Consider the following 20,741-nt stretch of genomic DNA (forward strand, 5'->3'; position numbering starts at 1 on the left):
TGGACAACAGTAGTGGGCCCCACCTTAAAGCATGGTGCTGTAATAGGATGGATTGGCTACCATTGCAACAAGGCAGCCTGGGGAATTCTTTCCTCCTAAATATTCTACAATCAGTTATAAGCGGTATTGCAAAGTGGAAGTGTTTAGATGCCACAAAGAGTCAAACCATATAAAATTATAGGATGGGGTCACTGACAGCATTAAAGTTGCCATTGCTCTCCTGGCTCCGTAACTGTAGAGGTCCAAACCTCTGCTGGTGTTAACATGGGCACCAAAATTGTAAGTTGGGAGCTTCACGGCATGGATTTCCAGCCGCTCCTGCAGGAGTAATGTGTAGGTAGCCCAGTACTTTTGTTCATATTGTTGTGCTTTTTTCTACAAAAGGTGTCGCACACTTCAAATCACACAAATTTAAACCATCCAAAGACATTGAAATGCACAGGTTTGCATAGTATTCTATAAAATATGATATGTTAAAGCTAAAAAAATCAAAAGTATTTAAACAGACAAGTGTAAGAAATGGGTTGTAGTAGTCCCTTTGTTCACATCACTCCTTTGATTTGTGGTCATTAATGTAGCGTCCCTATCAGCTCACTGCAAATCATGTAGGTGATTCATGAAAACCTCATTTCTGCATGCAAATGTCAGATATCTCTGCAAATCAAATAAAGCAAGACTGTCGATGAAATGTTGCAATACGGGACTTTTAAAGTGAAATTACTGCTAAAAAGGAGAAGAGCAGTATATCTTACACAATGTTTAATTGTCTACTTGGTAGGGGCGAACCCCACGCGATCAGCATTCCTGTCGAACACTGTGTAGTACTTCCCAATGAATACATCTCCCAGGATCCAGAGGGGTCCTGCAGGAGGCGGGATATCCATGGCCATAAAGCCTGACAGACAGATAGTCACACCCAGCTGAGACTCCTGCAAACAAGGGGAAAGATTTTACTCCTTACCCTCAGCAATCATCCTCTTTGACCTCACTACCACTAAAGGACATGTGACAACTGATGATTGTTTCTTACAGTTTTTGGGCAATAATTACAAAAACTGTCATTAGATTTTATTATGACTTAAAAACACCACTTCTTATTGGTTTAAGTCAATACCTTCACGACATAATCCTCTCCGGTCAAGTTGAACGTCTTTCCTCCAATGTCGAAAGAGATAACGGGGAGAGTTGGAATCTTATTACACTCGATCATGGCCTGAAGGGGACAGAAAATGTATGTAAAAATTAAGTTAAAAATCAAGGTGGAAAGATGCAGTGGGTGGCATCTTTACCTCTCCCATGAGCAGGGGGATCGCTCCAATGGCTTTCTGCAGTGCCTTGACTTCCTCCTTAGGACCCACAATTAGGGACGTCCCTGTGTCAACGATAGCCTGGCAACCGGCTTTGCAAAGAGTCAGCTGATTGCCAACATCAACTCTGTGGGGACGGTAAGAAGGAACCAGCATGGTGGGACCAAGAAAGAAGGGGCATGAGCTTATGTTCGCTATCTGCTGTTCACCACACATTTAAACCCAACTTTCATCCGCCTACACATCCAACTGACAAATCTCACATATGTCACACTACTTATACTGCTTTAACTTACGCACAGCTGCTGCCCCTCTGCAAGCTGTGTTGCTACCCACCTGCACCCTTCTATTCCCTATACCCTTAATGCATTTAATGTGCTCAGATCCACACTATGGAAACATATATTTCTGTAGGCAGAAATAATAACAATCTAATCTAATCTGAAATGGCTTTTTCTTGCATGCACGCTCACTTTGACGTCACGGATAGTATCCATGACAAACAGGGAACAGAAAGTCTGTCATGTGTCATGTGGACTATTCAACTTTTAAGAACAAAGCCACTCAGGTTCCTTTTCACCTGTTCATCCCGATCTGCCAGTAGGCCTTTCGTGTCACATTAACATAGTGCAGGTCTCCAGTGTAGTACTGCGGGTCTGTCCCTCCCAGCATCAGCTCCCCTCCTACTTCTGCGGTCGAGTCTCTGGTGGAAGGTAAAAGTAAAAAGCACCCATCATGTTAGCAAAAAACACCAAACACATTTTCACAGCTGACTTCTCTACACAGTTTAAATAATACAGCAGTGTAAGGCTAAACTGTCAATTGCAAACCAACCTGCTAATGTAGAAAGAGAAAATGTTCTGGGGGAGTAGCTTGGCAGCCATGGCCGTGTCAAACACCGGCACGACATTAGCTACAGATATTGAGGGGTAGCCCATGCCCAGCACCCCATCGAATCGCGCAACTGCAAACGTGATCCCGGGCTGCTTCACCGCTTCTCCAAACTGCTGCCCAGACACAGACAGACCTGCAACCTGCAATCCATGCCAAAGGAATAAGAGGGAATGGTCAATACACGATAAATGTTTCGAAGGAATGCCAGGAATGGTGTGATCACCAAAACTGAGAAATGCAGTCAAACAAAGAGCTTAGTGATAGAGTGACTGAGTGTTTCTCAAACTCACAGTGACAGTGTCCCCGCTGATGAAGCCAGACAAGCTGCCCCTGCCATACTGGATGGAGAACTCTGTGCCATTCTTGACGTATGTGCTCGACTTCTTTGAGTTGTAGCGGTGATGAAACCCTGATAAGAGAAAACCATCAATCATACTTAAAATTCATGGATTTGTTGGAGTTCATACTCCTGAATACATGGGGAGCTGCCCAGTGAGCTGCTCCCAGGCCCCTGAGAGGCACCTGCCATTATCCACCACATATGCTGTCAAATCTAAATGAGGATGTGGTTCCAGTAAGTCATTAGCACTCTGTCTCTGACTGTTGAGTGCTATGTAAAAACCACACAGTGTATTTTCATAAAATCTTGTGGAAAGGTGGTGCACAGGGCAGAGAAAGAACCCGTCAAACTTTGGCATTAAAGTTACTAAAAGCTTTTGAATCTGAAGTCCTTTTTTCAAAAATAACAAATAAATAAATATTCAAACTCACAGCAGGCAATATCCAACAAGGAGCAGTGAATGGAGGGGACCCACAGGTTGGAGGAGCCAGTGTCAAACAGCACAGTGAAGTTCTGTGGTGGGGTGCCAATACTTATAATCCCATAGTACTGAGACTGAGGAGACAAAACCGGGAAACAATGCAGTACCGACAAAGTTAAGCAGGATCGTGCAGGAGTTACTGCCAATATAACAGTTTGCCTTTTCAGCACAAAATTAATCTTAGCATTAATCTCAGACTTTTTTTCCCATCCCCCAAGTTATTTCAAATACAGGGCAAAGAAGAAAAGGGGGAAAAACATGTGTTATCACAGGTGCTTAAGTCTAATATTTACTTAATTTAAAATCTCTCTCTCACAGGTTAAAATATGCGATTGACCCTTGAATAAGACCTGCACACTAACATTAGGTGTATTTACGCTCATGCATGAACTGTTAATTTGTAACTTTTAACTGAAGTGTCCTGCAGGTGATACATACATCCAAGAAGTTGGTCAGCCTTTCCACGGGCAGCTGTGGGGATGGAGCGCTGTCCGGTGATCCGGTGCTCTTCGCCAAAGCCCGCAGCTCATCCACGGACAACCCATTATCGCTCATCAGGCGGCGCAGGCTCCTTGTTTTATAAAGAGGAACTCTGCCATAACAAAACAAGATTTAATTAAAGGATGAGCGCCTTAGTCACGCGCGCAAAGATGCAGCTTCCTGATGCCGTCCACACGGAAACCCTTCTCACACTGAAGCCTCTCAAGTGGACAAAACTGGCAGTAAATAATATTTTTAAGTACACCTGCGACAGGCGCTGCCTCAGACCGGAAAGGACAACAGCACGCGAGCATTCATGAATCCTTATTTAAAGTCAGAGGGACGGACGGCAATAGTAGCACGCGCAAGTTACATCACTACTGGCAGATAAATGTTATTTACCTCAGGATGGCGGTGCATTGTGCTAGCAGCAGCACCCCGGCCACACAAAGTATCTGCAGTCGACTCATTTCTGACCTCCAGAGTAAAAGTCCACTTAATTTCCGAGGCTAACGGACGCAGAAACGCGGAACCGTCTACTTCAACTGACGCACTAAAGCTGAGTGAAAGTACTTCGATAACATCCGCTCTCACTCGACTTTGTCCGCTCTGCGGCTCCGCGGTTGGAGGGCAATAATGAAAAGGAAGCTGCCATTGGTTGAAGAGTGCGGCCGTCACTCAGAGCTACAAACCGGCGCACTAGGTGTGTGACGGGTCACGAGTTCTACTTTGCTCACTGCGCATTGCACAGATGTGTTAAAATAACGGAAAACGTCCCACAAAGAGCTCGGTGAATATTCTGTAAACATGCAGTTTGTTGCTGGCTGTTGGTGAAAGGCTGCTTTTGATGAGGCTCCTCAAACACAGACCTGACTAAATAGAGTTAGAGAGATGTGTGTGTCAATTGAGTTTCAAAAACATGGGCTCCTGCTGCAGTTGCATCTTTGGTAAAGGCACTGGTGTTTATAAGATAGTTGGTTTTTACAAATGCTTGAGATGGCGAGTAGTATTGAGCCTGTGGTTTTTGATAAAAAACGGAAGTACCCAAGCCACAAGGACTCGATTTTTTTCTTCTTCTGCTGCTTTTAGAAAGTAATTCCACAGTGTCCAAGTGACTGACCGCTGCCTTTAGAAGCTCACCATATAAAGCCCTACTCAAATATGAATATGCACATTTGCACTTTTGCACTTTTGGCTTGTTTTCACTTAAGACTGTTACCTCACAGTTGAAATTGTTGGTTGGATACACTGTTTTAGGTATGTTCAAATATATTAAACATCCATGTAATTATTGGAGTAAAAGGGTAGCATTAGACACTTATCCCTACTGTTTATATAGGCAGGGATGTGATGATGTGTGGTGTAGAGTGCCCAACAGCACGTCATATGACAGATAATTATATAACAAAATGGAAGTAGCTGTAATCTGTGATCTAAACACGAATCCTAAGGTGAACAATCCAAAAACCAGGGGAGGCAGGGAAATGTGCAGGAGACAAAGAGACCTCGTCCAGAGACAACTCAATATAGAAAGTGAAACACAGAACACTAACCACTTTATTAGGTACACCTCACTAGTATCAGTTTTGACCCCCTTTTGCGTTAACTTAATTTTTCATGCATTCAACAAGGTGCTGGAAACCTTCCTCAGAGATTCTGGTCTATATTAACATGACAGCATCACACAGTTGCTGCAGATTTACCAGCTGTATGTCCGTGATGTGAATTTCCCATTCCACTATATACCAAAGATGTGCTATTGGATTCATATCTAGTGACAGCTGAGGCCATTTAAGTACAGTGAATTCATTGTCATGTTCAAGAAACCAGTTTGTGATGATTTGATTTGAGCTTCATGACATAGATATTCAGCTGGAAGCAGACATCAGATGATCGATACACTGTGTTGAAGAAGGGATGGACATGGTCAGCACACTACTCAGTTCAGTTTAACTAATGCTCACTTGGTGTTGTGGGACTCAAAGTGTGCCAAGAAAATATCCCCAACGTCAAAAGGTAAACCACCGATGATATATATGATTCCCTGCCCGCCGGGGTGAGCGGGGAATCATATATATATAAATTCCCCGCTCGACCCTGTGGGCGGTTTAGCCTTCAAGCTCAGGTCCTCTACCAGAGTTGTGGGAGCTTGATGGTCCTGCGTAGTATCTTAGCGGTTCCTAGGACTGCGCTCTTCAGGACAGAGATCTCTGATGTTGTTCCTGAGATCTGCCGGAGCCACTCGCCTAGTTTGGGAGTTACCGCACCTAGTGCTCCGATTACCACCCTCCACATTTTCTCACACTCTTCTCTGAGCCTTGGTACTTCTCGAGCTTCTTGTTTTCCTTCTTTCTGATGTTGCTTTCATTGGGAACCGCTACATCGATCACTACGGCCGTCTTCTTCTGTTTGTCTACCACCACTATGTCCGGTTGGTTAGCCACCACCATTTTGTCCGTCTGTATCTGAAAGTCCCACAGGATCTTAGCTCGGTCGTTCTCCAAACTGGCAGAAATCTGAGAGATCCCACGATGAAGCATGAGAAGCAGTTGCTGTCAAAGCAGGTGCACACCTGGCCTGTCAAACAAGTTTTAGATTAAATCCCCTGCACGGACAAGTGTCTTATCGACTGACAGGTATACAGACATGGAAAAAAACTCTCTCTCTCACACACACACACACACACACACACACACACACACACACACACACACACACACACACACAAACAGGTTTGAAAGTTGTCTTTAGGTTACTATCCAATTTTTCATCTATCTAGAAACTGGATCCACCCACATATTTGTGCCTCCATCATGATGCTGGTGGGAGGAGCAGGCACTGTGGCGCGACAGGTGCTACCAGTACAGCATCCAGTGTGTTAAAATCCTTTAACACACTGGAGTCATGAAGGAAAATACAAGGACTAGCAGATAAAGTTACCTTCTAAACGGGAGCACGGTGGTAAGAATGGCCTTTTCTTGTGTTTATTTATTTTATTTTTATAGAATTAAAAGAATATTCTATAGACAATATTAATATTATAGAATATTAAAAGGCCTAAAAGCTACATAATGTTACAAAGAAAATGTCACCATCACCAATAGTTTGAGCATGAGTTGAAGAGCTATCGCCTATATGCTGTCGCTTATACAGTTAAATACTCAGTTTAGTGTAAGATATAATAGATATAGTAAAACATAACTGGATCCCATGTTCCAATTATGTTTTGGAACATAATTGTTCATTCAAAGAAGATTTCACACATCTTTTTAACCAGACTGCAGATGTGTTTACAGGTGTCGCACGCTTCCTGCAAAGGCTTCTGTTAGGAAAGACACATTAGTTTTTATCAGCGATGCAAGTCACACATAAGCTAACTTGTCATTGCTTAGTGCTTAGGAGTTGGGTGTTTGTCTTGTAATCGGAAGGTTGCCGGTTCGAGCCCCGGCTCGGACAGTCTCGGTCGTTGTGTCCTTGGGCAAGACACTTCACCTACCGCCTACTGGTGATGGCCAGAGGGGCCGATGGCACAATATGGCAGCCTCGCCTCTGTCAGTCAGCTGTGGCTACAACTGTAGCTTGCCTTCACCAGTGTATGAATGTGAGAGTGAATGAATAGTGGTATTGTAAAGCGCTTTGAGGGGTCCTGAAAAGCGCTATATAAATGCAATCCATTATTATAAAATAATTACAGGAAAGCCGCTGTTTGCTGCAATTTGTCTGTAAAGATGGCCAGTTACAAGTAGACTGGACTTGAAAATAGCTTTGCCTGAAACAGAGCTAATAAAGTCAGAGAAAATCATCTAAAATAATGTCTAATGCCATTATTAACAGCAGTGTCAGGTGTGGCTGAACATCAGGTCCTTAAAAATATGACATAACAAACTCTTTCATCTCTAATCTTGACACGTGTCTTTAAGATTCTCGCTAAATCTAGAATGAAGGCCTTCAGTGGTTCACTGCTGTTCTTATAAGTGTGTTTTCCTGAGATATCAACTAACCAATAATCCTGGAGAGGGCCGTAAGTGCATAACTGGCCCATGATGGCTGCTAAAATCCATAGACAGCCACATACTATCATATGCACATGTGTAGTCTTATATGTTATAGAGGTGGCACTGGGGAAAGGAAGGTATTAAGTTAGGTTTTTGAAAGATTGTCAGGAGATAAAATGTATAGAAACTGAAATATTAAAAAAAAGGTTTAAAAAATCCCTTCCTAGCAGTTCCTGGTTAACAGAAGAATTTCTTGTAACATCTAATTATGAGTTGTTTTCCTGACACATCAACTAAACAAATAGGCATTCTTTTTTCCTTATCAAAAAGAATGAGTTTTTTTTTTTTCATTTCTGTCACACTTTAAACCCCAAAGTCATCCAGTCCCTGAAGGACAAATGACACGATGGAGTCAGCCAGCTCAGATGAAATCCAACAGCCTATCTACGAAGACCCGGACGCTTTACTGGTAAAAACTGATTCACATTAACCTCCCGAGTCTTTATTTTTTGGGTGTTCACACCTCTAATTTAAACATTGTATCTATTCTCTAGAAGAATTCTGAACATTTATAGCGGTATAAAAAATGGAATTTTAGGCCTTGTATGTGAATAAACAAATCTTTCAGCTTTCCTTTAATTAAACTCAATATTATTGTAATTAAACTGTTGCTTGTACAGAATGCAATGATTTGCAAATTCTGTGAACCCATATTTTATTCACAAGAGGGCAAAGAAATAATTTCAAATATTTAAGGTGAGCTGTCGTACTATATTGCGTTTGATGATAGAAAACTATCATTTCTGCTGTCTTCTCTGAGGCAAAGTGGAAAACCTTTTTGTGGTCAGACGAATAGAAATTTGGAATTCTTTATGGATAACGTGGATGCCGTGTTCCCTAGACTAAAGAGGAACAGAACCATCCGCCTTGTTATCAGCACTCAGTTCAACAGTCTGCATTTCTAACGGGTTGCATTAGTGCCTATGGCGTTGGCGGTCTGCACGTTTAGAAGGACAGCGTCGATGCTGAACGGGATGCACAGGTTTTAGAGCAACATATGCTCCCATCCAGAGTTTCCATGACATTTCAGCAGATAATGCTGAGCCACACACTGCATCTAATAGTGCACCATGGCTTAGTAGTAGAAGAGTCCTGGTTGTGAACTTGCCTGCCTACAGTCAGACAACGTTTCGTTCCCAAAAGTCTAGCAGACGTTTATGAAGAAGAGGAGCTGGTAAAAAACATGGCGCAATTTTTTTCTTAAAAATAGTATATTTCTCTGTTTAAACAGTTTGAAAAAGTTTGAAAACAATTTGACTTTATGAGATTTCTCAATCATTGCATTCTGCTTTTATTTGCATTTTACACAGCGTCCCTGCATGTTTGGCACTGGGACAGCAGATAACAAAATGCTAATTGCCTGCTATTTTTGACAGCCTGATTACACACATGAAGCTCAACCAGAAATTAAAGTCAAGCCTGTACCAGCGCCCAGGTTGAAATTATATCAACAAACCAATAGCACCAGTAACAAAGCTGAGTCCTCCAATAAGGCTGGAAGCATAGCACCTACTGCGGTAAGTTGAGCTCTTTTTTTCACTTAATCACATATCGGCTCATAAAGATAGCAGATACTAATAAGTATGTATTGATTCATTGCCTCTTTTTTGTAACCAGACTTCCAGTGGATCCCCTGCGGGCTATAAGAGGCCTCAGCCTGCTCGTCCTGCTCCCAAACCACCAACCGATACTAAAAAAAATGCTGAAAAACCAGCAATTGCAGAAAGTGCTTCAAATGCTCATTCACCCATGATGGTAGAAAAGTACTTTTATCTTTAGAAAGAATACTTGGGGAATTATGCATCCTTGAGGGTTTTGTGACAAGGAAGCTAATGCCTTTTCATGGTTGTTAGACAAGTGAACATAAGACAAAAACACAAACTAAATGTGAACTTCTCAGAGTTGTGCTGATGTATTATATATAACAGGTCAGTGTTAAAACCACAGACCATATAGAAGAACAGGTGTAGCCATTGTGACATCAATTATTAGTTTTATTTTACTCCAGCTGGGGCCAGAATTGATCAAGATAGATATCATGCACTGCTGGTAAAGACCAAAAACTCAGCTGGGAGGTGTTTAATGAGGTCACTGAACAAGCAAGCATCTATTTCTGTACATTTTCATGCCTTTTTGGAACCACATTAGTCACCACATGCAGACCATGTGTTGTATTCACTTTTCAAACTCACGGCCAAGCCTAACTTTTACATTCATTCTGTGCTAGTTACAAGAATCCAGAAAGTCACAGGAATAACTAATGGAGAACACAATCTGCATTTGATCAGGCCAAACCTTTGTTCCATTTATTCCTTTTCTCGCTATTCGTTTGTGAATTTGGTAATTTCTTTGAATGTTTATCCTGTTCAAAGGTCCTCTTCTTCAATACGTCTCTGATATGATCCATAGCTGACTCAATGACTGGAATGCTCTTCCCACTAGCGATGGCTTTTCCACAGCATTCCCACATAATCACAGATGTATCCTGTGATGAAATTTGGAGTTTGTGGAGAGTGTATCTTTTTAATTCAAATGATCTGACTGACTTTAATATTCCTGCCAGTCCAGAAAATTGTTTGAATTTTATTGCTAAATGCTACATGTATAATTTGCATAATGTATAATTTATTTTTCTGCCACAGACTCCAGATCTACACACTGAACAGGCTCCTCCTCCCCCTCCTCAGCCTCATCATTTTCCAGCTTCCCACAGCAGTTGTGGCCAGACGTGTTCATCAGCGAGTCAAAGATACGAGGTAAGGGCTCCATCCTCATCAAGATATTTCCCTCAGGTCATAAACGTAGAGTCAGACTTCTTTTCAACATCTGAATGTGCAATATATTATTTTCTAAGCTGGAGTTAAATTGTTATTGGAACAAAAATACATGCACGGAACCTGAATCTTTGTTGAATCAAATAGTATTATGCATTTTTGTTTTCTTTCTTTCTTTCTTTCTTTCTTTCTTTCTTTTTTTTAAAGAACACATCAGATCATCAATCCAGGCCTTCCTCTGCAGGCTCCACACATCTAACTGTTTTGCCAGCTCTTTCTCAGGAATCGCCAAACGTAAGTAAGCAAACTAAACCACAAACTTAAAGTGATGCACTACAGACAAAGCTTCTTCTCTGAGCTTCTCTGAACCTATACAAGCAAACAGCGTTTTCACCGGTTCATTGATCTGTTCTTCATCTCCCTCCTGCTCCCCCATGCAACTCTACAGCAGCCCATTAAATGTATGGGAACATTTTTGAAATTTGGCACAACAGCTGGCGACCGTCCCCTGATTAATTTCTCCAAGTTTCGTGTCAGTATCTTGAGCTACCAGCCAAAGCTGGTCAAACCTGGACCTGTATTTATGCACATCCCTTTTGAAACAAACGAGTTTCAGTTTGACTAAATTCGAATGAATAAGGTGGAGACACCCTCACACAGGAAATGAGATTATATTTCAGCAACTGTTTACATCTCTTGCCACAAAACTTTGTTTCTTGATTACTGGCTACAGTTGCCACGTCAACTTTGACCGGCTAAACTGCCTGGCTATTCACTGTTGCTTGCAACTATAGTCGAGATAATATTTTACCAGAGTTTTAGTAATATTGTGGTAATGTTGGTCCAACCCAGCAGTAAACAGCAGGAATACTCAGCTCTATAAAATGTTGGACTACACTCAGATTTTTGTTCATACTCAAGTACATCATGCAACTACAACTTGAGAGGTAGTAGGTCGTTGATTCTCAGACCACATACCGGACTAACAAACGTTTCTTTTCATCTCATCTCCAGGAATTCCCCAGCAGCAGCAGCACTATCTCAGGGAGAAACTCTTCGCCTTTACGGGTATGAGAGTTGGTACTTGGATGCATGCCATCACAGCGATTAACAGTGCAGAAAAGCATGCGCTCATCATTAAGAGATGGAATGACAGATAATAAAGACAAGGTCAACCCACAAAGGGAATTTTTGGGATTATTTTTAAGCATTAAGATTAGTAATAAAATATTTCTTGTCTGTAAAAAACCTAACATGCCACTGATTTCAGAAATGACTTCCTGATCCAACCTGTTCCATTTATTCCTTTTGAAAAATGCTTTTTTATTTCCATTAGTTCTGTTTTTATTCACTTTTCTGGATTTGGTTTTGTCTTTGGAGGATTAATCTGTTGAAAGATCTGCTTCTGGCTAAATGCTAAATAAATGTGTAATTTGCACTTTATTTTTTTGCCACAGAATCCAGATCTGCATATTAAACAGCCTCCTCCTCCCCCTCCTCGGCCTCATCGTTTTCAAAGTCCCCCCCAATATTATGAAACACAGTTTTCAGCGAGTCAGAGATACGAGGTAAGTGCTCCATGCTCAACAAGATATTTCCCTCAGGTCATAAATGTAAAGACAGACGTCTCTGAGACATCTGAATGTGAATTGTAATATTTTCTAAGCTGGAGCTAAATAAGTATTACAATAAGAGGACATAAATAGGACCTGACTCTCTCTAGTTAAAATAGTATTATATTAAATATTTGTCTTATGTTAACTTTTTGTGTGTGACTAGAACAAGCCAGAATGTCAGTCCCCACCTTCCCCTGCAGGCTCCACGCATCTAACTCCTGTCTCACAGGCTCGTTCTCAAGAATCACTGAACGTCACTGGAAACAACTACAGTACACGGGTAAACTGCACATTAAAAGTCATGCAATATGGATACAGACTTCTCTCTGGTTTCACAAACTAATGCTACACAGTGTTTATATGTTTTTACATTATCTCCCTCCTGCTCTACCATGCAGGTCCATAGCAGCTCACATATTATTTTGTGAGTTAAAATTTCTGAAATTTGTCACAACAGCTGGTGACGGTCCGCTGATTAACTTGTGTCACAGTCTGGCGAGGGCAGACTGTAGGGGTTGACAAAAGGACCCAAAATGCAGACTCCAAGGAACAGGGAACAGAACTTGAAATGTTAACAAAAAGCGAGCCGTTTAATATGGCTGGTAAAAAAGGTACAAACAAAGGGCAAGGCAAACTGAAGCAAAATGAACACAAACCTAAACTGGGAAATCTAAATAAACAATAAGAAAACCTAGACAAGAAAATTGGAAGCATAGCATGGCATAGGAAACATGGCGTGGACAACAGACGACCTGACAATGACACACTGAAAACAGAGGACTTAAATACACAGGAGGTGATTAGGGGAAGTGGGAACACATGAAGGAACAGCTGACTGACATGAGCCTAATGACAGGACAAGGGAAGTGAAACTAAATACAATGAACAAAGAACGCACGACTCCTTCAAAATAAAACAGGAAACATGAGAGAGACATGATAATACAAACTTGATAACATAAGACATGCAGCATGAAACACAAAGGGAGGGAAACTTAAATACAGGGGAAGAAAACACAAGGAGTCTAATAACCAAATGAACTTCGCTAATCTAATGAACTTAAACATAAACAACATCCAAATAAACTAAAACTTAAAACGCTGGGTCAACAGACCCAGGAACATGACAACTTGTCCAAGTTTCAAGTCTGTACGTTGAGCTACCAGCTGATCACTTTTAAAAAATATCTCTGTGTTTCATCAAGCTATGAAGTCACAGTTTTTTATTGAATTTCATAAGCCACAAATTCTTTTTCAAGCAACTGGCCTCTTTGAAGAAGTGGGTTTTCTTTCATGATCTGTACTGTTGAAAGGCCTGCCAGTCCTGAACACCAAGTCATTTTAAAACGAAGGCACTTGGATTTTATATCTAGTAGTATATATAAAATCTTCTTAAAAACGAAAGGTTTCTCCCACGCTAAGTCCAGATGAACAGAATCAACCTTTTTGGGACTACACCTACTTATCTCCCTAATTTGGACCCATTGTATAACATCAGTGACATAAATGTATAAACCCTGACATAAGAGGAAAAATCAGTTGGATTGGATTTCTCCTCTGTGTACCATGTCTGTGACTAGCAATAACACAACTGCGAGAGCCAAGCGGCTTTCACGGCTGGAAAATTTCCGCAGCAGAGTCACCTGTGAAACTTATGGGAATAATAATGATCTTGAAGTTGATTATAACAATTTCCAGCTATGGAAATGGCTTATTTTATTTACCTGAACTGGAGTATTCCTGTTATAGGAAAGCTGACAACCAAAATATTATGTCCATTACAGAACAGACCACCACAGCTTCCACTGAACCCACCATCATCACATTCAGTGTCTGGAGGATCAGTGCACTCTGAGACACCTCGGTACCTCGAGATCCTTCAGGATGATTCAGATGAGTTGGTGAGAGAGACAGCGCACTCTGCAGTTATACGACACACACACTTCATAATATACACATGTATTAAAGTTGTCTTTTGGTTACTGTTACGGTAAAAAGGACATGGATGTAAGTCAGTTCATTGTTTTTACAAATGACAATGGCAAGTGCAAATGCATGACAAAGATCAGGGTTTTCTTGTAAAGTCTACTTGATCTTTTATCTAACTGTGATTTAGTACAATGTGATCTTTCCCTCGTCAGCGAGTGATTTTCATATAAAAATGATCTGTTTTCCTCAGGACCTCAACGGGCTATTGACCTGGTTCAACAGAATAATAAGTAAGGAAAAAATTTGTTTCATAATTGCCTTGAAAAAAGGCATTTTTATTCTTTCTTTTATTCCAAGAAGTAGTAATTAATGTAAAAAACATGAAAAAGATTTGTGAAAAATGAGCCTTGGTAACACAGAGCATTATTATATTGTTACGTCCAGTTTATCGTTTTCATTTCTGTGCAATCATTTCAGCGTCCTCTGATTCGTCTTTGTCACTCTACGGTGTCAGCAAAGAGGATGAAATGAGGTAACCAAAAACATGAAAATCTGCATAAGCATGATGATGGAAGTCAGCGAGATAAGCTGTTGTGTACCTAATTACATGAGCTACAACTTTTTGTCTCTTCTGTCACTGCTCTTTGCAGCTCAATCAGTCAGAGATCCATGAATGTTGCAAAGGCTTGGCGTCTCTACAATCTTCTAATGAGTAAACGAAAAGAAGACCTGCAGAAGATCATCACAGATTTCAAATCCATCTGTGAGAAGCTAAACAAGATCAAGAAGAACAACAAAAACATGGGTATTGCCGGAGGGACCACGGCTTCTGTGGGAGGGGTAGCTGCAGTGGTGGGGATCGTCCTAGCTCCGGTGACCATGGGTGCCTCGCTGATTGCGACAGCTGTCGGCGCTGGCATGATTGCATCCGCTGGAGGTATGGGCGCTCACGCCGCTATAGTCAGCAAGAAGACGGTGACGAGGACGGCAGTTGAGAAACTGGTAAATGACTACATGGAAGGCGTCGCTGATCTGGAACGCTGCCTAGATTATATTATCTTCACAGTGATGGAGCTGCGAAGGCACGGCATTGCTAGGTTAGAGAGTGCAGGTGCTCATCTGGATGCGGTGAGGATGTTATACATATTATGTGATGGAAAAAGCAACACAGACATTCATGGGGGGAGAGCTGCACAACCAGGTGGGACGTCATCTGAGAAATTACTTCAAGCTTTTACCAAGGAAATGGATCTTTATTTTACAGAAAAGAATGGTCAGAAGCTGAAGAAGTCAAATAAGAGCATTTTTTCGGGTAAAGTTTGCCTGCTGGTTGATGGTCTACAGGAAGGACTGGATTATCTGATTGACACGTGGAAAAAGTTATCTTGAATCAAAGAACACTGTGTTTGTCCTTTGTGTGTGTGTGTGTGTGTGTGTGGGCGCGCGTGTGTGTGTGTTAGTGTGACAGAGATGTGAAGTGTGTTTGACTTGACTTCTTTTTGATTGATTTGAAAGTTCCTGTACATTTGCGTCACTGTAAAAATGGAAATGCTTATGTTGGAGTCACTACTGAATTTCCTGATAACAATTATGATTAAATTATATAAATTAACAAAAGTTACTCTTGTATGCATTTAATCGTGGGGTATCAATAAACAGTACTGCATCACCTGCAAAGTTGAGTATCAGTAATTACTTTTTATTTTTTTAGGACACGAGTCAGTGACAGTGGCTGCAATGCAGAATACAAACAATGGCAGAAATCATAAGGATATGCTGCAGAAGGATATCACACTCCTTGCTTTAGCTTTAGCTTCACAACATACACCTTGTTTTCTTCTCCTCGCTACACCTGTGTTATGGTAGAACTAGAAAAAAGATGAATGTTTGACTCATTAAGCGCAGCACTCCCTCAGAATTCGGATAATCTCAAGGAACTTGGGGTTATTCAAAGAACCTTGTTCCCCTGAACCTTTAATAGCTCAATTTAGGAAAAATAAAAAGGTTACTGGAGGAACCTCTATTAATGCTTGAGGGGCTCCTGCAGGAACCTTATTAAAATGCTTACATCAAGATCCTATTATAAAGTTCAGCGCAGCGCTAACTGATGCTGAAGAGGCTGATAGTTGTATAGTTGTAATCATTCAAAATATAACAATTTCAAATCTCAATATTTTCATAATATAGATCATATGTGCATTATAGTGCCAAAAGCATTCACTCATCCATTGGATCACTGAATTCAGGTGATCCAGTCACTTTCATTTTCATAGGTGTATAAAATCAAGCACCCAGGCATGCAGACTGCTTCTTCAAACATTAGCTATGTTTGCAAATGTAATCATGGTGTTGGGTCGTTTTTCAGGAGTTGGGTTCGGCCCCTTAGTTCCAGTGAAAGGAACCCTTAATGTTTCAGCATACCAAGAGATTTTTGACAATTTCATACTCCGACTTTGTGGGAACAGTTTGGGGATGCTCCTTTCCATAACTGCGCACTAGTGTACAAAGCAAGGCCCACAGAGACACGGAGGAGCAAGTTTTTGTGGGAGGGCTAGAGCCTATCCCAGCTGCCATAGGATAAGAGGTAGGGTACATCCTGCACAGGTCACCAGTCTGTCACAAGGAACCCCACAGATGAGTAAATACTTTTGGCAATATAGAGTACCTTTTATGCTGACATAATACATAACAGCTTACTAGCTTTAGGTGGCACACTTAGTTGAATGTTATGAGAAGAAAAGCATTGTCATTAACACCAGTGAGACCAGATAATTGATCATAAACGTCCCACCTGTGGGACCTACACCATGTGGTGAACACTGTGGAATGGTTGGAGCTCTCACACCTAGATATTTACAACAAACATCTGAGGAAGAAAGTCAGCAGCATCATTTCAGACACCTCAAACACTATCCATCTGAACTTTTTTGCAACCACATAGACACACAGCTACCGACTAATACAATTTAGCACAAATAGAGTGAGGAACTGCTTTTCCACTGAGCTGTGGCCTCCAGCAACCCTCACCCAATCCCACATACACTATAATAACCGTCAGGACTGTTATTACACTCTATAATCACGCACTCTGGCATAATGATGTTTTTATTTATTTGTTTTGGTTTTTTTGTTACTATTTATTCTTTTTTGATGGGTATAGGAGGGATGCCAGTGGCACTTGTGTAACAACAGCACAGTTCATCCTTTTCAATTCTGTTAAAAAAAAATTAACCACCCAAAAGTAGTTCTTTGAAAAAACCTTCCTACAGGGCTGTTAGAGGAACTTTTATAATAAAGCTGTTGCTAAACATGTTATTATAACAATTAGTCAGTTAGTCACTATCTATACAGATAAATGGCAGTTACGCTTATATATATATTGAAAGATGTGGTATTAATAAATACTGCGTCACTTTCAGAAGTTTATTTTCAGTGACTACTTTTTCAGACAGCCAGCAGACAGTGGGTGTGACGCGGATTGATAATGTGGGCACGGCGGATGGATATTGCCACTCCTTGCATCAGCTCTATATCGCGAACTGCTTACAACTATCGCCATTTTCCCTCCTGCGGAACAGACAACGAGCAGACATTGTTGGACACCGCGCTATTTGCCGAAATGGCAGTGTGAAATTGTGCCGCGACCCAGCAGCAGCCAACAAAACAGTGCATCCAGCCAGTGCACTGAGTCACTTCTAATTCAGCAAAAATGTCGTAAGTATTATTTTTAACATACCAGCTGTCGGGGACAACCGTGTGGCCTGGGAGCCGGTCTGACGAGTCTGCTGTTATCTTTTTAAATATATAGAAAGTGTGAATATATATATATATATATATATATATATATATATATATATATATATATATATATATATATATATGCCATACAGTTATTTAATAGAACGCTAAACACCTTTGTTTGAAAATATATTAAATCAAATGACGACAAAACTGAAGTGACGCAACACGTGTTATTGTCACGATTTGTAACATTTGACGCAGTTTTCGCAAATAAGCTCGTAACACTGTACCTGTGAAAACGCTAAACCCTCTCTCACACTGTGATTAATCAAACTTTTGTTCTCATGCCGGCCTCCAAGCGCCAACGTGGCACTCAGAAAATGGTTCGTTTCCTCTTTGTGTCAAAATGGCGGCTATCTGTAGGCGGACTGAGAACAAAAGTGTAGCTGTTTTGTTTTTTTGTGGGGAGGAAGACGGACTCTTTGACCTCGCTTACTAGCAGACTTACGTCAGAGTCATAAGACTGGGAGCTGCGCGGAAACACGTGATGTAGATCACTGGTATTGCAGTCTTGGGGGCAGTGTTGGTAAAAATTAAAAGAATTTGACTCAGGATGATTTTGTTTATACTTGGAACATACTTTTCTGTAATAAATGTGAAGGGGGTGTGTTTGTCTAAAATGGTGTTCAGGCATTCAGAAACATTTGTTCATCTTTCTGTCTTCAGGTCCTACTTGGAAACCCTCAGCACTGCTGCATTCGACAGCATAATAGAATTCGAAGCTACCCTAGCATTGTCACGCTCCCCATTTGTGACCAACAACAGCCACTATGACCATGATGATGACCAGCTCACAGTTTGGCCAGGAAGACATGGAGGCCCTTCTCTGGGGGCCTTCCTCTCCCATGGCTGACGCCATGGACTCGCTGTTTTTCTGCCCTGACAAAGTACAACAGAAAGGAGGAGGAAGCTTGGAGGGGGATGCTGAACCTGCTTCCCCCCTCACCTCCTCATCGCTGTCGTCTTCCTCTTCTCCTCCGCCCTTCTACTCCCCTCCTCCCTCTCCGCCGGCCCTCCTCCTCCATGGGGACAAAGTCGGGATGGAGTCTGATCTGCTCTTCCCTTTATTGGCCCACCCAGGTCAGCTGACGTGTAGCCAGGCACTCTCAGGTGACGGCAAAGGTAACGACTTACTGTTGAGCACAAATATCTAGTGACACCTAAAAGTTCAGACACTTGATGTCAGAGTGTAACAAAGTATAATAACTTATTTATGTTTTGCTTGCTCTGCCTCCACAGAGGACGCGCTCAATGACTTGGACTGGATGGCTGAGAAGGTGGATCTTAGTGACCTTGACCTGGACTCACTGATTGGCTCCTGCAGTCCTGCTGAAGAGTCTCACAGCTCTCCAGAAGACCTCCTGGCCTCCTTTGATTGCCCCATGGAGCTCGACTCCCTCCCCCTGCCAGCTCTCTCAACTCCTGTGCTCATGGATCCTCCCTCTGCTTCTCTTTCAAGTACACCGCCCCCTTCATCTTCCACTGTCTGTTCAGATACTGCTGTCATCACTGTGGATGATCCTGAATCCTGCATCGATGGGCAGGAGGTTCCTTCTTCTCCACTTTGTATCCCAGAGCCTCAAGAGGAGCTCGAAATCAAATCAGAGCCTACTTCCCCAGACCCTGAATCCCCCGTAGTAGAGTCTCCTTCCTCCCCTACCTTTACTCTGGACCTTGGCAGTGAAGTGGATGTGTCAGAGAGTGAGGTGAAGCCAGTGGTAGCCACTGTGGTCCCTCAGGTCCCAAAGCTTGTACTCTCACTCTCACCAACTCGCATCGTCCTCGTGCTTGCCCCGAAAAAGGAAGTCGGGATCACCACGGCCACCACGTCAAAGGTCATTTGTTGCTCCCCACCATCCTCCCCTCCAAAAACACCCTCCAGAAGCAGACCCTACCCGGAACCAAATTACAAAGCTAGTCCGCCCTCTCCTAGCACCACCAGTGTCAAGGTCAAGTCCCCGCGCGGTGCAGGTGGACCTGAACGTGCAGCTTTGAGGCCTCCAAAAGACAAAAAACAGAAGAAGATGGAGCAGAACAAAACTGCTGCCACGCGCTACAGACAGAAGAAGAGAGCGGAGAAGGACGCCCTCACTGACGAGCACGTGCTGTTGGAGAGGAAGAACCTAGAGCTGGCAGAGAAGGCCGAATCTATGGCCAGAGAGATCGAGTATCTCAAAGAACTGATGGAGGAAGTTCGAATGGCAAGGCTCAAGAAGGGTCTGAGTGCTGACCCCTAATGGCAGGACCTAGCAGTGACTGATCATGCGTGATAGGAAGTGATGACTAGAAAGTGGGCTCAGTGGGTTTTATTTTTTATGTTTTTGAAAATAAATATCAGTATAGTTGAAGTTGCATCTGCACTGCATGACTAGGATGCACAAGAAAAGAAGTGTTTGTCAGATGATCACCTTTTATGTATCCAACACTGGTATTAAATATTGAATAGTCACTTAGAAGTAGAAGCAAGTAGTTGAAAATTAAGTAATCTTCTCCCAGTATAAACATATTTTATTGTATGTATTTGCGTATATTTGGACCTTGGTAACCTAGGAACTGACTTTTTAACCTTTCAACTTGTCTATATTATATCACAACCAGACTACATGTATTCTCTCAATAAAGAGTAATAAAGTGCTTAAATGAATTGTGGCAGTTTTTCTTTTTGCATGATGTTGACAAGAGAATGCTTTAACATAAACCAGATGTTGAGTAGGAACTGGTGTTGGTTTCTGAGAATTCCTTCGTTAGTGTTTAATGAGTTTGACCCGAGTCAGAAGCATGAAAGTAATGTGGATGAATACTACAAATATGAGCTTTACTGTAAATTATCTGTTATATAACTCCAAACAAGGCTGGTAGCTATCTCAGGGTTTTCTGTGAAGCAGAACTGAAGATAATGGGGCCCACCTGATGGTCATGTTGTCAAACGCATGATTATTCAAGTGACAGTCATGTGAAGTTAATTCTATTTATAAGTACACGGTAAGACAGTTTCGCATTCACAAACCCCCCCCCCCCCCCCCCCGAAAAACATCTGGATGCTGCTTTATTTCCCAGTGGATAAC

General features: G+C 41.8%; 3 protein-coding genes and 1 long non-coding RNA gene across 4 annotated transcripts; 3 read left to right on the forward strand and 1 right to left on the reverse strand.

Annotated features, from left to right (window-relative positions):
- Positions 1-155: 155 nt before the first annotated feature.
- On the reverse strand, positions 156-4,101 carry napsa (napsin A aspartic peptidase). Its single transcript, XM_006798005.2, has 9 exons — positions 3,905-4,101; positions 3,461-3,614; positions 2,973-3,096; positions 2,492-2,610; positions 2,142-2,341; positions 1,888-2,010; positions 1,290-1,434; positions 1,115-1,213; positions 156-929 (listed from the first exon to the last, which is right to left on the reverse strand). Exons 1-9 carry the CDS (start codon positions 3,970-3,972, stop codon positions 768-770), a joined length of 1,194 nt encoding a protein of 397 aa, XP_006798068.1. The 5' UTR covers positions 3,973-4,101; the 3' UTR covers positions 156-767.
- A 2,241-nt stretch (positions 4,102-6,342) lies between these two features.
- On the forward strand, positions 6,343-10,260 carry LOC148102901 (uncharacterized). The gene is made up of 4 exons (XR_015719012.1): positions 6,343-6,463; positions 7,874-7,966; positions 8,934-9,074; positions 9,175-10,260. It is a non-coding gene; the product is annotated as an uncharacterized LOC148102901 (long non-coding RNA).
- Positions 10,261-11,166: 906 nt separating this feature from the next.
- LOC102792105 (uncharacterized) lies at positions 11,167-15,543 on the forward strand. The gene is made up of 8 exons (XM_087840404.1): positions 11,167-11,185; positions 11,346-11,407; positions 11,789-11,899; positions 12,111-12,227; positions 13,731-13,847; positions 14,126-14,165; positions 14,353-14,407; positions 14,526-15,543. The coding sequence occupies exons 1-8, from the start codon at positions 11,167-11,169 to the stop codon at positions 15,262-15,264; spliced, it is 1,260 nt and encodes a 419-aa protein (XP_087696530.1). The 3' UTR covers positions 15,265-15,543.
- A 1,863-nt stretch (positions 15,544-17,406) lies between these two features.
- atf4b (activating transcription factor 4b) lies at positions 17,407-20,320 on the forward strand. The gene is made up of 3 exons (XM_006798006.2): positions 17,407-17,589; positions 18,343-18,798; positions 18,916-20,320. Exons 2-3 carry the CDS (start codon positions 18,447-18,449, stop codon positions 19,911-19,913), a joined length of 1,350 nt encoding a protein of 449 aa, XP_006798069.2. The 5' UTR covers positions 17,407-17,589; positions 18,343-18,446; the 3' UTR covers positions 19,914-20,320.
- The last annotated feature ends 421 nt before the right edge of the window (positions 20,321-20,741 follow it).

The sequence above is a fragment of the Neolamprologus brichardi genome, chromosome 4 (assembly GCF_056152115.1).
Source record: "Neolamprologus brichardi isolate AB-2024 chromosome 4, ASM5615211v1, whole genome shotgun sequence".
Classification (NCBI taxonomy): domain Eukaryota; kingdom Metazoa; phylum Chordata; class Actinopteri; order Cichliformes; family Cichlidae; genus Neolamprologus; species Neolamprologus brichardi.

Excerpts from the sequence above, each read along its gene's own strand:
- napsa (XM_006798005.2), bottom strand. The coding sequence starts at position 3,972 with ATGAGTCGACTGCAGATACTTTGTGTGGCCGGGGTGCTGCTGCTAGCA. Across the intron at positions 1,435-1,887 it reads TGGCAGATCGGGATGAACAG|AGTTGATGTTGGCAATCAGC; the intron begins GTGAAAAGGAAC and ends CCGTCCCCACAG. Across the intron at positions 1,214-1,289 it reads TCCCCCTGCTCATGGGAGAG|GCCATGATCGAGTGTAATAA; the intron begins GTAAAGATGCCA and ends TGTCCCCTTCAG.
- LOC102792105 (XM_087840404.1), top strand. Across the intron at positions 11,408-11,788 it reads TCGCCTTTACGGGTATGAGA|AATCCAGATCTGCATATTAA; the intron begins GTTGGTACTTGG and ends TTTTTGCCACAG. Across the intron at positions 13,848-14,125 it reads AGGATGATTCAGATGAGTTG|GACCTCAACGGGCTATTGAC; the intron begins GTGAGAGAGACA and ends TGTTTTCCTCAG.
- atf4b (XM_006798006.2), top strand. The coding sequence starts at position 18,447 with ATGACCATGATGATGACCAGCTCACAGTTTGGCCAGGAAGACATGGAG. Across the intron at positions 18,799-18,915 it reads ACTCTCAGGTGACGGCAAAG|AGGACGCGCTCAATGACTTG; the intron begins GTAACGACTTAC and ends CTGCCTCCACAG.